Source organism: Meles meles, chromosome 15 (genome assembly GCF_922984935.1).
Source record: "Meles meles chromosome 15, mMelMel3.1 paternal haplotype, whole genome shotgun sequence".
NCBI classification, from domain to species: domain Eukaryota; kingdom Metazoa; phylum Chordata; class Mammalia; order Carnivora; family Mustelidae; genus Meles; species Meles meles.
Window position 1 is genome coordinate 61,853,205 of NC_060080.1, and position 14,355 is coordinate 61,867,559.

Below are 14,355 nucleotides of genomic sequence, written 5' to 3' on the forward strand. Positions count from 1 at the left end.
CCCGGCCGTTAGGACGTCGTTTGTGGTACTTTGCCAGCCGGGACCTGAGGAAAGGAGGATGCCACTAGTCCAACGGGGTGGGGAACACTCTCTTTTTATTTGCCTTAGCAAGAATTTCCATTCTAAACCTGAGGGAAATGGCTCATCGATATTTCTGGCAGCGACTACCACGTCCTAGAAGTCAGAGTCCCACGGAGGCCTCTCTGGGACAGGTCCAGATCTGGCCCGGAGTTCTGTCCCACGCACTAATACCCCTGCGAGAGTGGCAGTGGGATGTGAGGTTGTGGCTGCGCCCCAGGCAGTTTTTTGGTTTCCCCACAAACAAGAAGAGGAGAGAGTTCCTTCAGCCCTTGCGGGAGGGCCTGGTACTTTCGTTCTAAAGCTCTCGTTTCCTCGGGGAACAGAATTGCTACACGCAGTAGGTGCGTTGTCTTTAGTCTTCCCCGTTCCCTCTGGGGGGCCGGAAGGGGTTAAACCTCAGGCTCCGGCGTCGCGGGAGAAGGTGAGGCAGGAAGGTCTGAGGGTTGGGGGTACAACCTGGGCGCTGGAGAGGTGTGGATGGAGGGGACAGATTCCTTCCTGCAGGGACGGCCTTGTTAGCAAGGAGGGGTGAGCGGGGAGTTTCTAGGACCTGACTGAAGGAGGGGAAGGGCTTTCTTGGCCGAAGACTGGAGGTTAGACCTTGGGTGAATTTCTGAAAGTCTAGAGTAGATTCTACAATTAAGTATAACGGTGGCACAACAAAGCTGTGAGGGTCTCCTTTGAAAAATCCACACACTCCCCCACCCCCGTGAGACGAATGACACACTTCTGAATGGAAATGTGTTGAAAAGATTACGGGATGTGAGACTCGGTCTGGCCATTTTGGTGTTTTTTCCCACGCTCTGCTCCTCTGTTTGCAACGAATGATTTCTCTAAGTCCAAGAGGTGAAAAGTCCATCGTCTTCTCCAGTTATCATAGATTTGTGGAGAAGGGACTCAAACCCCGTAACGATCCTGGCACGTGGGAAGATACTCTGTTGCAATGACTAGTTCCAATTCTTTATGTTAAAGAAGCGCCTAAACGAAAAACGAAAATCTTAACGAAGGCAACCGACAATAAAAACCTTACAATATGGGATGCATTTCTCAGGGCTTGCTTTCAAGGATAATAAATCTCATATGGAACAACTGATTTCTGATGATTCATGAAATCCTGTCAGGCTACACGTCAAGATGAAACGGCCAAATTTGAGACAGAACGCATTTCCTCCTTTTAATGTTAACTTGTTTGAGAGGTCGCTAGATTGTTGCTAAATGAAACGGATCCTGAGGGTTTGGAAGACCGTGACATTACTGACACATACACACGGAGAAGGTTTTGTTTTGCTTTTTAATACCTCTTCAAATTATTTAGGGCAGGAGGTTTCCTAATTCTCAACAGGTTTGGTAACTTCTCAGAGCCAAGAGATTGTAATATGTCATTTATAGACTTTGCGTGATAATCTTTATTCTAAGTGTACCTATTGGAGAAATAAACATTCCGTCTTTGAGCCAAAGGAAAGAGAGCATCCATTTCCTTCAATTTAAAAATTTTTCTTCTAATTTAAGTGTAGTTGACATACAATGTTACATTAGTTTCAGGTGTAAAACGTGGTGATTCAACTTCTGTATAGGATATTCTGTGCTCACCCAAATACAGCTACCATCTGTTACCACCCTACAACCTATTACAAATCATTGCCTTTTATTCCAGTGACTTATTCGGTAACTGGAATTACGTAACTCACTCCTCTTTCCTCTGACAACCACCAGTTTGTTCTTTATATTTTTAGAGATTCTGCGTTTTATTTGTTTATTCATTTGCTTTGTTTTCTTTTTAAATTCCACTTACGGGTGAAATCATATGGTATTCGTCTTTCTCAGTCTAACTTACCTTAGCATAATAACCTGTTGCGTCCATCCATGTTATGCAAATAGTAGGATCTTATCCATAAAAAGCATCCACTTTAATAATAGTATTTAACTTAAATCCCCAGGGAAAGCTTTGATACAGTGTTTTTTAAAGAAGTTACTCATGAAAAAAACAAACAAACAAACAAACAAAAAAAACAAAACCTTACTCATGCACTTTTTTACCAAAGGGTTTCTCTTTCTGAGTTAAAGGTTAATTCTGAATTAAATGAAATCTCCTGTCTTAAGCAATGGAAAGATAGAGAAAAGATAAAGAGTGAGACAGAAATAGTTTCTCTGGGAGGGGATTGTAGTCAGGGATATACCTTAAATGCTGATAATCAGCCCCTCACTGAATCCCAACCCTTTTTCAGAATCAAACTAACAGAGTAAATGGCCTGGCAGAAGGAATTCAGATCACTTGTATACAATGATGACCAAACAGAACTTCTCTGTATACAAGGTGTTTTCCATGTATTCTGTGTCCTTTTGTGAAAATGCCCCAAACCCCAAATATACTTAGGCTACCCTAGATCAGAGCTTTCATCCTGTGTCTCAAAGTTCTCACTAGTGTATCCAAGCAAAGTCTTATTTTTTTTCTCTTCCTGTCGGCAGCTCCCATACTGTATTCACCTGAATTGGAACTCAGCCAGAGGCAATCTGCTTTTGTAGTCCTGGCTGATTTTTATGCTGAAGGGTTTTGTTGAAGTATATACCCACCTTCCTCATTATTTTGTGTCAAGGATATACTCTTGATAAGTGGCCATGAACATGTAGAAACTTGCAAGTAAGTAGTGGGTTTTAAAGGGTTGGAAAACAAACTAATTCTAAGAATCACATCTTCACAGTAAGGAATTGGTAAGCTCCACCGTCTCACAGATTTCAAGCAAGTTCATTTGAATTATGAAACTGCATGAATTAAAAAGCTCCATTGTTTTTTATCTGTATGAGCACCATACCACAACATTGCCATGCAATCATTATTTTATAAAATACTGATAGTTCCTCGTTTTAAAGTAAAAATAGATCTAAGGTAAAAATAGATCTATTTTTGCAAAACAGAATGATTAGGTAATTTAATTTTTGTACACCTCATTCCTGGCAACGAGAGAGTTATATCAGATTTTAGTCCATTCTCTAATTTGTTTCTAAGGGCATGTATTCAAATTGTGAAAAGTAACAACTTGTTTTAGATGAGAGTTACTCTAAATTATTTTGCATTTAATTTGTGGGTGTTTTTTGGTGAGGGGAGGTTTTACTTGTGCATGAAAGGAACAGATTCTTCCCATTTTGCTAATAGTTGGTTGTCATTTAGTTATTTCACCAAGGTATAATTGGTGTTTTTAGATCTGCTGATCAATTTGTTTTGAATATTTGACTGCTTAACTCTCATTGGGGATAGTAAAATATGTAGACTGATCTGATTATTTTTTCCTAGCAAACTCATTTTTAATTTCTTTTTTTTTTCATTTTTAATTTCTAATAGGAAAAGCTAATTGACTTTACTACTTTGTGTTCTCAAACAATAGTGTATGGTACAATATAACAAAACTTCACTCTGTATTCTTTGTTTTTATTACCCTCCTCAGAGGCAACCTTTCTTGATTATTTTTATTTATTTATTTATTTTTTGAAGATTCTATTTATTTGACAGAGATCACAAGTAGGCAGAGAGGCAGGCAGAGGGGGAGGGGGAAGCAGGTCTCCACTGAGCAGAGAGCCTGATGTGGGGCTAGATCCCAGGACCCTGAGATCATTACCTGGGCCGAAGGCAGAGGCTTAACCCACTGAGCCCCCAGGTGCCCCGATTATTTTTATTTTTATTTCCTTTTATTGATTTAGTTATATTGATATACTTTATCATAATCCAGAATGCTACACTAAATTCCCTGATAATTAGAAACTTTATCTGGCTCATCTAATAAATGTCTTTCAAGTTTGTTTCAATATGCGTATAATGAAAAGGTTATTGTTGGAGAGTACAAAATAATGTTTTCAAATAAAAGTTAGTTTTATCCCTAAAGGTGCTGACATACTTGTCTGTGAAAGTAAAACACAAAAGATGTTCATTACTTTTTCTTTCTTTCTAGTTACAATTAGTCAATATGTTTCCACTGGCGGAGGAAAACAAGCATGTGGCCCAGTTATTGCTCAGTACTGGTACCTGTCCAAGATGTATTTTCAGATTCTGTGGTGTGGATTTTCATGCACCTTACAAACTGCCCTACAAGGTACTTCCATTTTGTTTCTAAAGAAAGTTTCTCTATTCTAAAATGAATACCTGTACATTTGAGGGCAAGTATCTGTCCATAACTCTTCATTAAATTAAAAAACTATAATAAAATAATTACTGATAATGGTAAATTTGGAATTTTCTTTTAGTACCATAAAACCTTAAGTTCCTTCTTAAGTGATTATATTTAACATTTAATGTAGTGGGATCTTTGTGGAGCAAGTCCCTGGTGTATTTAATGTTTGTATATACCTTTCCTAAAGAGAACACAGATACTACAAAATAGTACTTCTAACCAGGTATTAGTGAGATGTGACAGGAGGAGGATGACAGTCCTGAGATCTTCTATTAGGTGGAAGCATTGTGGATTTGGCTGCATTTTTTTCTTTTTCTTTTTTCTGTATTACCATTTGTACTTACAAATAGGTAATTGCAACCTTCCAGAAGTAAATGCTTATCATTGTTATTTACTGCTATTAATATAGCAAAAATAATATATAGGGATCTTTGACATTTATGGCAATATGCAGAGAGCTTTGACTATTAACAGAATACTTTCACAAAAAATATGTAACGTATTTTGTGAAGTATACTTGATTCCATTAGTGACATTCTTTTTAGAGACAGATAGTAATTATATATATATATAAATATATGCCTGTCTAAATAGTATGTACACACACACATGCACACTCAGTTTCTTACAATTTTTAAAAATTGCTCACAAGTTAGCAGTATCAATCATTTTCCTTATGTATTAGTTCTTTCTATTATTTTGGAAATAATAATTATATCTAATATTCAAATAACATTTTTGTATGTCAAGCTCTCATCTAATCCTCATAATAACCTATTAGGTAAGTACGTGCTATGATTGTCTCTATTTTCAGATGAAGAAACTGAGGCACAGAGAGGTTAAACAACCTGCCCAAAGTTACACAGCTATTAAGTGAGCAAGCTAGGATATGAACTGTCTGTCTGAATCCAAAGCCTAGAATTTGGAGCTAGAAGACATGGATTTGAATTCCAGTTCCAGCTTCAGTTTTCTCCTCTCTAAATGGGAATGATGATAACATCACCTCACAGGATTTTAAGGGACAATTTCTAATAAAGTATGTGAAAACACTTTGAAAATGGTACATATGCTATGATGATTAATGTATATGTGTATATTCATTTATATACACTATGACTATGAAGTAATCAGATTGATTTTGTGTAATTCTCCTTACACATTTTTCAGACACATTATATGATTCTATTTTCCTATGCTTTTGTTTTCATATTTAAAATATGTTTTAAGATTTAAAATATATATTAAATAAAGAGACTTAGTGTTGCCAACTTTTATTTGTATCATTTTATGTAAATAAACATGAAAATATTTGAAGACAATTTTTTTTTGTAAATGTACTTGAATTTTGATCTTTGTAGTCATCTAACTGTGTACACATACATATACATGTACTATGTTATACTGGAATTACAGAACTTAGGTAATAATCATATTTGTGTGGGTCATAATATACCTATATGTGTATGTATATATTAGTATTTCTGTTAAAGATGAAATAGAGCTACTGTCCTAATAAAATGAATTAAATTTGTTTGAGTGAAAGATTATTTTTTTAAAGTCAGTAAATTGTAATCTGAGTAAGTTTTAAAAGGACATCTATTTAACAACTGAACAATAAAATCTGTCTAATTAGGCAAGACAGAGAAAAAGTCCTGTGAGTATTTAGATGGATGGAATGTCTGAAATACGAGAATGGTTTCAAAAGAATGCAACTTTTAACGTTCTAGTACAAAGGGTCACAGAAATGAGGCAAACCAGAATGTAGTGGAGAGCTTCTTTTCAGTTAATGCATATAAATGGTTTTTGTAATTACTCTGCCAATTTTCAGCATTGCCAGCAACTGTTTACCTTTGTTTAGTGACTTGTCTTGAAATTACTTTTACTTAATAGATGTATAATTTCTAATTTTTCAGATTTCATATAAATAAATATTGTACAGATGTTTTAGTGATTGTGAGATTATTAAATAACCTAGCAAGAATGGAAATTCAGTTTGTATATCTATTTATTAATGATTAGAATTGAATTTTGTTTGTTTTTACTAAAATTAGCAAGTGAATGACCCTCACAACATAACTACAAACCAAATCACAGGTATACCTCATAGATATTGTGGGTTTGGTACCAGACCACCGTAATAAAGCAAGTATCACAGTGAAGTGAGTCAAATGAATTTTTTGGTTTCCCAGTACAGATGGAACTTACATACTGTAGTCTATTGTATAATAGCATTGTATCTAAAAAATGTACATACTTAATTAAAAAATAATTTATTGCTAAAAAGTGCTTACCATCATCTGAGCTTTCAATGAGTTATGGTCCCTGATCACAGATCACTGTCACAGTATAATAATGAAAAAGTTTCAAATATTGTGAGAATTACTAAAATGTGACACAGAGACACAAAGTGAACAAATCCTGTTGGAAAAATGGTGCGATAGACTTACTTGATAAAAGGTTGCCACAAACCTTCAATTTATAATGATGCAGTATCTGCAAAGCACAATATACTGAAGCACAGTAAAATGAGTCATGCTTGTAATAAATTTGTTAATGGAATCTTCTGCCTCAGCTTTAGGACTTTAGCTTCACTAATATGTGAAACCCTTTTGGAAAAATACTCACACATATTGTGGGCATTAGGTAATTTTCTTTAAATTCCCTAGAAAGCCAACGCTGGCTAATAAAATTAATCAATTGCTCCAAAATTGATATAAATCAACATGGTGTAAGTCTGCAGTATATCATAATTTCACTCCTATTTTCATTTTAGCCTTAAGGTCATTGTAAAAGGGTTATTACTTTTTTCAAATTAACTTTCCAGGAGTTGCTCAATGAACTACAGAAATTTCTGGAAATTGAAAAAGATGAATTCATTTTGGAAGTTCCAAACCCACCTCCCAAGAAAATTCGACTACAAGAACTAGAAGATGGGATTGATGGGATTGATAATCTGAGTCAGAATGGAGAGGGAAGGGTCTCCGTTATTGAAGATGGTAGCATTGCTTCCAAGAACTCAAATTTAATTGTGTGCAATGTGTGTCTAGGAATTCTTCAAGAATTCTGTGAAAAAGAGTTCATTAAAAAGGTAAATAATTTGTTTTTTATTATATGTGCCATTATGTAGAAATTTTTGGTCTTAAAGCCTAGAATTCTTGTATCTAAAGTAACAATACCATTAATTTCAACTTGTTTTACACCAATGGATCATTAAAAGGTTTCTTAATTAAAAAATAAAACAGGCTTACTATTCTCCAATTACTTTTTTATTAACAAGATAACTGAAAATTAATAAAGTAGGTGTCCACGTATTTGAGTCATGAGTACTACTCAACTGAAGAAAAATATAGTGGTTTTCCCTCTGCTGTTTAACATAGCTAAGGAGTTAGAGAAAAGTTCTTAGTCATACCTATTAGTGGCTTGAAAAGACAAGTGTTATGTCTTGTGGAAGGTACATGATTGAATGTGGGATTGCCTTTTGTTTGCAGCTGTCAGGAGCGCCAAATTTGGCTTAATTTTGTTTAAAAATCTTTTTTAAGTTCTGAGGTGATCTAAAAACTATTCTGACATTCAACAGATTGTTCTGCAAGTAAGTCCTGGCTGTGTTGACATCTCATGATAACAGTTTTCAGGGTCATAGTTAGGAAATACTTGATTTTGGGATTTTGGGATGCTTATGAGAATTCCCTGAGGTGAAAGTTTAGAAGTGTAGTGCCCTCTCCTGGACCCAAAATCCATGTTATAAAGATGAATGTAAAATTTTCAGCAATTCCCGAGAATTTATATATATAAATACTGTTTTGTGTAATAAAAAATGCTTTTATGTAATACTTTTTTAGGTGTGCCAAAAAGTTGAGGCCTCTGGGTTTGAATTTACCAACTTGGTATTTTCAGTCTCCTTTCCACCACAACTATCTGTAAGAGAGGTAAGGTCATTTAAAGCATAAAGTTATATGTGAAATGCATGCTAGAAATATCTCAAAAAATGGAGATGTAAAAACATTCCTTACAATGCTGTATTTTCTAGGTTTCTCTTTTTTTGTACTTATTGAATGATTGGTGACTGAAAGCATGGCATTATTATAGCTTCTTAATAATGTTGAATGAATGGGTGAGAAAAGGAATTATTAAGTTAGTTTATCGTAGGATTGGGTTTTTGTTTTTTGGGTTTTTTGGTTTGTTTGTTTTGTTTTGTTTTAAGTTTTTAATATGTATTGTGTCACCAGGACTGAGAATATCATATGATTCAGTTTTCTGTGGGAAGTTATATAATAAAAGCATAGTGCCTTTGAGCATGAAAATCCCAAAGGTCAGGAGTCCTCTAAAGGGATTGAAAGGTAGAGATTTCAGAGACTTTCTCTTATTTTCAACATGTAGAGTGACTAGTTTAAGTCGCTTTTTTGAAGACTGAGTGAAGAAGACAGTTCCTTAGGCCGTTGAAAGGACTGTTCTTTCAGTCCTGGGGCTCCTGGGTGTCTCAGTGGGTTAAGCCTCTGCCTTCGGCTCAGGTTGTGATCTCAGGGTACTGGGATCAAGCCCCACACCGGGCTCTCTGCTCAGCAGGGAGCCTGCTTCCTGCCTCCTCTCTGCCTGCCTCACTGCCTACTTGTGATCTCTCTCTCTGTCAAATAAATAGATAAAATCTTTAAAAAAAATAAAGGTCCTCATTCCATAGCACATATTCATTAAGCTTTAGATCTGTATGAGGCTTATTGGTCAGAGAAAGAGATTTGACCAGAACTTCAGACATGTTTTGGAGATAGATATATGCATGTTATAATGGTCCGGGGATAGGGTCATTTCAGTTATGATGAATCTTATTTTCTGGAGTCAAATATAAAAAGATGGCACCCCTTTTAGTCAATGGGAAAAGGGAAAGAAATAGCCTCATGTTTATTTTAACTTTTTTTCCTTTGTTAAGTGAAAAAAATAATAGTAGTCATTACTGTAACATTCTTGTGTGTCAAAACTGATGTGAAAACATAAAACTATCCTATAGGGAAAATGACCTTTGTAATTTCAAATTACAACGAGTTCTAAACATACCCATTTACATGTGTGTCTTTTCCATAAGAATCTGAAAGCATCACTAGAACATTATATCTCATACTATCACTTTCTTTGGCTGAACAAAATATGTTGGAGCAAATAATATGTTTATTAGCCCCCAAAAGGCTGAAGATCGATTTAAGACCTGATGAAGCTAGATGAATGATAGAGAAGAGCTGGGAAGTAAAGAAGAATAGAATGATTTTAAGTAGTATCTCTGTCAAGGGCAAGATGACGGAACAAGTAGGAGAAAGGGGATGATGATGTATGGAGGACTGTAAACACATAAAGTCATTTTCTAGTCAATCGTCAAAGCATTTCTCATTGATAGGTCATTTTCAGGATCATTTTGGTAGCAAGAAACAGACTTGTGAAAGCTGAGTGGCATGTAAAAAGTTGTAGTGTTTGAGTAACAAAAATAGAAATAAGCATATTTTCTGAGTGTGGCTATATATCTTGCCACCAGACTCTTTCTCTGAGTTTATATTTTGACATTAAAATTTATATTTTCCATTTTTATCACTTAAGTGATCATTTTAACATATCCATTTAGTATTTATTGAATATTTATGAAGTATTTATATTCCATATTAGAAATATAAAAGAATTATTCTGATTAAACTCTACTTGTTGCAAATGATTTTAACCACTAAACTGTTTTTTTTTAAAAGATTTTATTTATTTATTTGACAGACAGAGATCACAAGTAGGCAGAGAGGCAGGCAGAGAGAGAGGAAGAAGCAGGCACCCAGGTGAGCAAAGAGCCCGATGTGGGGCTCAATCCCACGACCCTGAGATCATGACCTGAGCCGAAGGCAGAGGCTTAACCCACTGAGCCACCCAGGTGCCCCTAACCACTAAACTATTTAACAGAAATATGTGACTATTCCAATTATTGGGGAATTAATACATTTCCACAGTATAGTGTGTTATGTGACTCATTATTTTCCTTTGTATTGAGTAGTATATTTTTACTCATTCATTTCTTAAGAATAATGATTATTCAAAGAGTACACAGTGTTACACACTGTATAGAATTTTCAGAACCCAGTTTTCTTTTTTTAAGGTTTTATTTATTTATTTGACAGACAGAGATCACAAGCAGACAGAGAGGCAGGCAGAGAGAGAGGAAGGGAAGCAGGCTCCCCGCTGAACAGAGAGCCTGATGCTGGGCTCCATCCCAGGACCCTGGGATCATGACCTGAGCCGAAGGCAGAGGCTTTAACCCACTGAGCCACCCAGGCGCCCCTAGAACCCAGTATTCTTTAACAAATTGTGTTTATGGTTCATTTTGTGATTTTTAAAAATTATTATATTTGGTTAACTTTCTTTATTGCTGTCTTTTGTTACTTCCTTGGAGTTGAGATATGTTATGTAGAGTGAATATAAATTGCTTTCCAAACTAGTTAACGTACTTGTAACATATCCTAATTTAAACAAGTTACACATTTTCAGATTATTCTTACATTTTGAATATATATTCTGTGACTTCTCTAGTGACATGTTTCTTCTAAGTTTTTCAGCTTAGATCTTGTAAAACTTAGAACTTATTTGTGTGTAGAATAAATTATGTTGGAGTTGATTCATGCTAGTTGTCTCATAATTCAGAGTGGAATATACAGTTGAGTGAATTTGAATGATTCAGTGTTTCCACTTCTAGAGAAGAAAATTATGATCACAGGTGTATTGATTTGAAACCAGATAATTTTTTATCAGCATGGTGGTATTATGTATCTGCTTACAAAAGAACCAAGGAAAAGGATGACCTCAAGTAAGGGTCATCCAAATACTAAATGGATATGTTAAAATGATCACTTAAGTGATAAAAATGGAAAATATAAATTTTAATGTCAAAATATAAACTCAGAGAAAGAGTCTGGTGGCAAGATATATAGCCACACTCAGAAAATATGCTTATTTCTATTTTTGCTACTCAAACACTACAACTTTTTACATGCCACTCAGCTTTCACAAGTATTAAATCAAAGTATTAAATTTATATTAACTCCTTCATATTCAGCCCTATCAATCCTTTTCTGGCTACAGCTATAGTTTTTATTTATCATCATTATAAAAGCACTAATTTGAAAGCTTAGGAAGAAAAGCTTGTTGACTATATAATCAACATCTTCCTCTGAGTTTTGGAGAATATGGAGGGAGAGGTAGAATACATCTGTATGTGTTTTCTTAGGAACTGATCTGGTTAGGACAGTTTTAGATTGAATACTGCTAGAGAGGATAAAAACAAGCAGATTAACTGATAAAACCCATTAGACATCAAATAAGACATGGTAAGCAGAATAAATGGGAGCAGTATCCAGAGACTCACAAAAGACAACAATATGGAATCTAGCTAGGGTTAGTACTTAGAGTCTTCAAAGTCTTTGTAACAGTAAACAAAATTTGAATGATAAAGTCGAGATTATAAGGGATAGTAATAAGTATGCCATGAGTATCATGATGACTTTCTGGATTTGGGCTCACCACTTGAATGTAGCAATGGTAGGATGTCTTTTTTATGAAAGTCAAGGAAAAGGATGAGTAAGAGGTAAGAGGTAAGAGGAGATATATAATAGTGTGGTATGGCAAGAAATTATATACCTACATTGAGATTTGAGATCCTATGAGTGGAAGGATGCTGCACACCATCCAGAGGAGAATAAAAAAGAGAGAAATGAGACAGATTCAGGAATAGAAGTGTGTTGAATGACCTTTGGCCAAGGGAAGAAGATGATGAATTACAGATTATAAGATAGTCCTAAAGGTTAGTGTTTACAGTAGTATGAGAGTCTCCCATTGTCTAGGCACTTGATGGGAATCACATTTGGTTAAAAGCACATCAACAGCTCTTGAATAAAATAATGGTTCTCAAACTCTAATATGCATAGGACTCATTTGGAGAGTTTCCCAGGCCCCTTCCTTAGAGATTCTGATACAGAAGGTTGGTGGAACCCATGAATTTGTGTTTCTCACAAGCTCATAGGTGAGGTTGGTACTGCTACAAAGGAGGACACTTTGAGAACCACTGTCCTAAAGGATAAAGGCAGAAATAATCTAGTCTGATAATAAACTGATAACTTTTTAAAATTTATATTCCTGATAGGATGAAACAAGCATAATTGAATGTATCCTACCCTTTTTTTATTAGAGTAAAAATTCAGTTTATTCATCTGTTTATGACACAGTACACAAGAGACAAAGTGTTTCATATCATATATTTCACTTCCAACTCTTTGGTATGTTCATTTCTTTGGCTAAGAGAAGAGACTAAACATGAGAAACAGGCAGTGCTTAGGCAACTGAAATAAGGATGGGGAGGGGTGATGCTAATGTCATCCTTGCTGGGCTATTTTCTAGAACTGTTAGCTGGAAACAAAGGAGCGCTGCTCCTGGATGTTCATGCTATGGTAAGCCTCACTCACCCCCCCTTCACCCAGGTACAGCTGTGGTTTTTGGCAGTCACTCTCATGTCTTGCTGGATGCAGTAGTACAGCAAGTCCCTGTACTTGCTGTACTTTTTTTTGAATTCAGACCCAATTTCCAACCTGTCCGCTTCACAGAGAGAGATCATGATCGATCATAATTCTAAATAGGACTTTATTGCGAGTCCCTTGCCTTTCATGGAGTCATACAGTCAGTCAGCAAAATATAGGGATTTGTTCTGAATGTTCTGGACCCAGTTCAGGAAAGCATTTTCCAGGTCTCCTTTGACCTCCTTCGTGACGCTCTTTAGCATGTCATAAGAGCGATTGCTCTTGCACCTTTCAAATACTTTCTGAAGGTGACACACACTTGGTCATGATACTGATCCACTTGGGCACATCAGTTCCTTTCCTTTTTTTTTTTTTTTTTTTTTTTTTCCTTTTTTTTTTTCCTTTCCTCTTCACTCCAGCATCATAGACATCCCAGGCATCTTGGTTCGTCAGTTCATAATTAATGACAGAGCCATCCTCTGCTCTTCTGCCCTTTGCAAGGGCAACCATCAGCTTGTGGAAGTCACCAGATGTGTCACAAATGATGTCCTCCAGATCAGTCTTGTGCATTTCCTTGTAGACCCTGTTAATTTCCTGAAGGTCTTGGTTGGTCCTTGAGCAGATCATCACAGTGAGGGAATCCTCATCAGTCCTCAGCCTCTTCATAGAGGCTTTCAGCTCAGAAGCATCAGGCTGAGCAGGTGTTTTCATTAGGCCCCAAATCACAGTCTTCAAGGGACTGGACAAGGCTGATTTCAGTGCTGATTCAAGTTCCTTTTAGATCCTTCTCTAGTAGGCAAACCAATATCCCTTCTCTGTTCATTGCTGCTGTTGGTCAAAATGTTGGCAATGGTGACCTCATCCTCACCTCTGGTCATTTCATTGATGGCCATTTCAGTGTTGAGAGCATCATGCTCAACATCAAAATTGTTGTATGCTTTGACCAACCATATGCACTTGGGGCGTGGAGTGATCATCCTCCAAGCTGAGCTTGCAGAGAATTTCCTGAACAATAAACAGTTTGAAGCTGGGCCAGGTGCTGAGAGCTGCAATCACCCCTAGTTGTGGAACTCTTTATCCTTCATTTTTGAGAGGTAGATGTCAAACAATACAAAGAAAAAGCAGAGAAAGAGGGCAGAGGAATCTAGGCTGGAAGATAAAAATATTGGGGGGTTCAGACAAGGTACAATTCACACTTCAATTAAAACTAGATTATCCCAACCAATTAAAAAAAGTTTAAGATCAAAGTACATCCCAATGAAGAAGACAACGGGCATCTCTGTCTCTCTGTGTTTCCATAAACATTTCTATTTATATATTTATATGTATTTATTTGACTTTATTTTAGAAAATTTAAAAAATAGTAAGACTAGCCTAATGAGCCTCTTTGTATTTATCATCCAGCTCCAATTGTAATTTTTTTTTTTTGCCAAACTGAAATCATTTTCCAAAACAACGTACATGAAAGCCAGAATAATGCAAATGTAAGAAGGAGGCTTAGCTCTGTAATTGCAACTGGAAAATAGAGTCTTGAAGGAGTAGAAGCTTGTAAGAATTGCCAAGAAGACTTAAGGGTTACTTTAAATTATGAT

At 35.9% G+C, this 14,355-nt stretch overlaps 1 protein-coding gene across 6 annotated transcripts in view; it reads left to right on the forward strand.

The window, feature by feature from the left end:
* Positions 1-224: 224 nt before the first annotated feature.
* Positions 225-14,355, forward strand: part of PUS10 (pseudouridine synthase 10) — a 75,104-nt gene continuing 60,973 nt past the window's right edge. For 3 of the 6 annotated variants that reach the window (XM_045979533.1, XM_045979534.1, XM_045979527.1), the window contains exons 1-4: positions 225-502; positions 4,023-4,163; positions 7,066-7,329; positions 8,081-8,167. In XM_045979533.1, the coding sequence (XP_045835489.1) occupies positions 4,038-4,163; positions 7,066-7,329; positions 8,081-8,167 (477 nt within the window). In that variant the 5' untranslated portion in view covers positions 225-502; positions 4,023-4,037. Of the gene's footprint in view, positions 503-2,547; positions 2,720-4,022; positions 4,164-7,065; positions 7,330-8,080; positions 8,168-14,355 lie in introns of all 6 variants that reach the window. The other 3 variants (XM_045979529.1, XM_045979532.1, XM_045979528.1) reach the window with 3 other exon arrangements.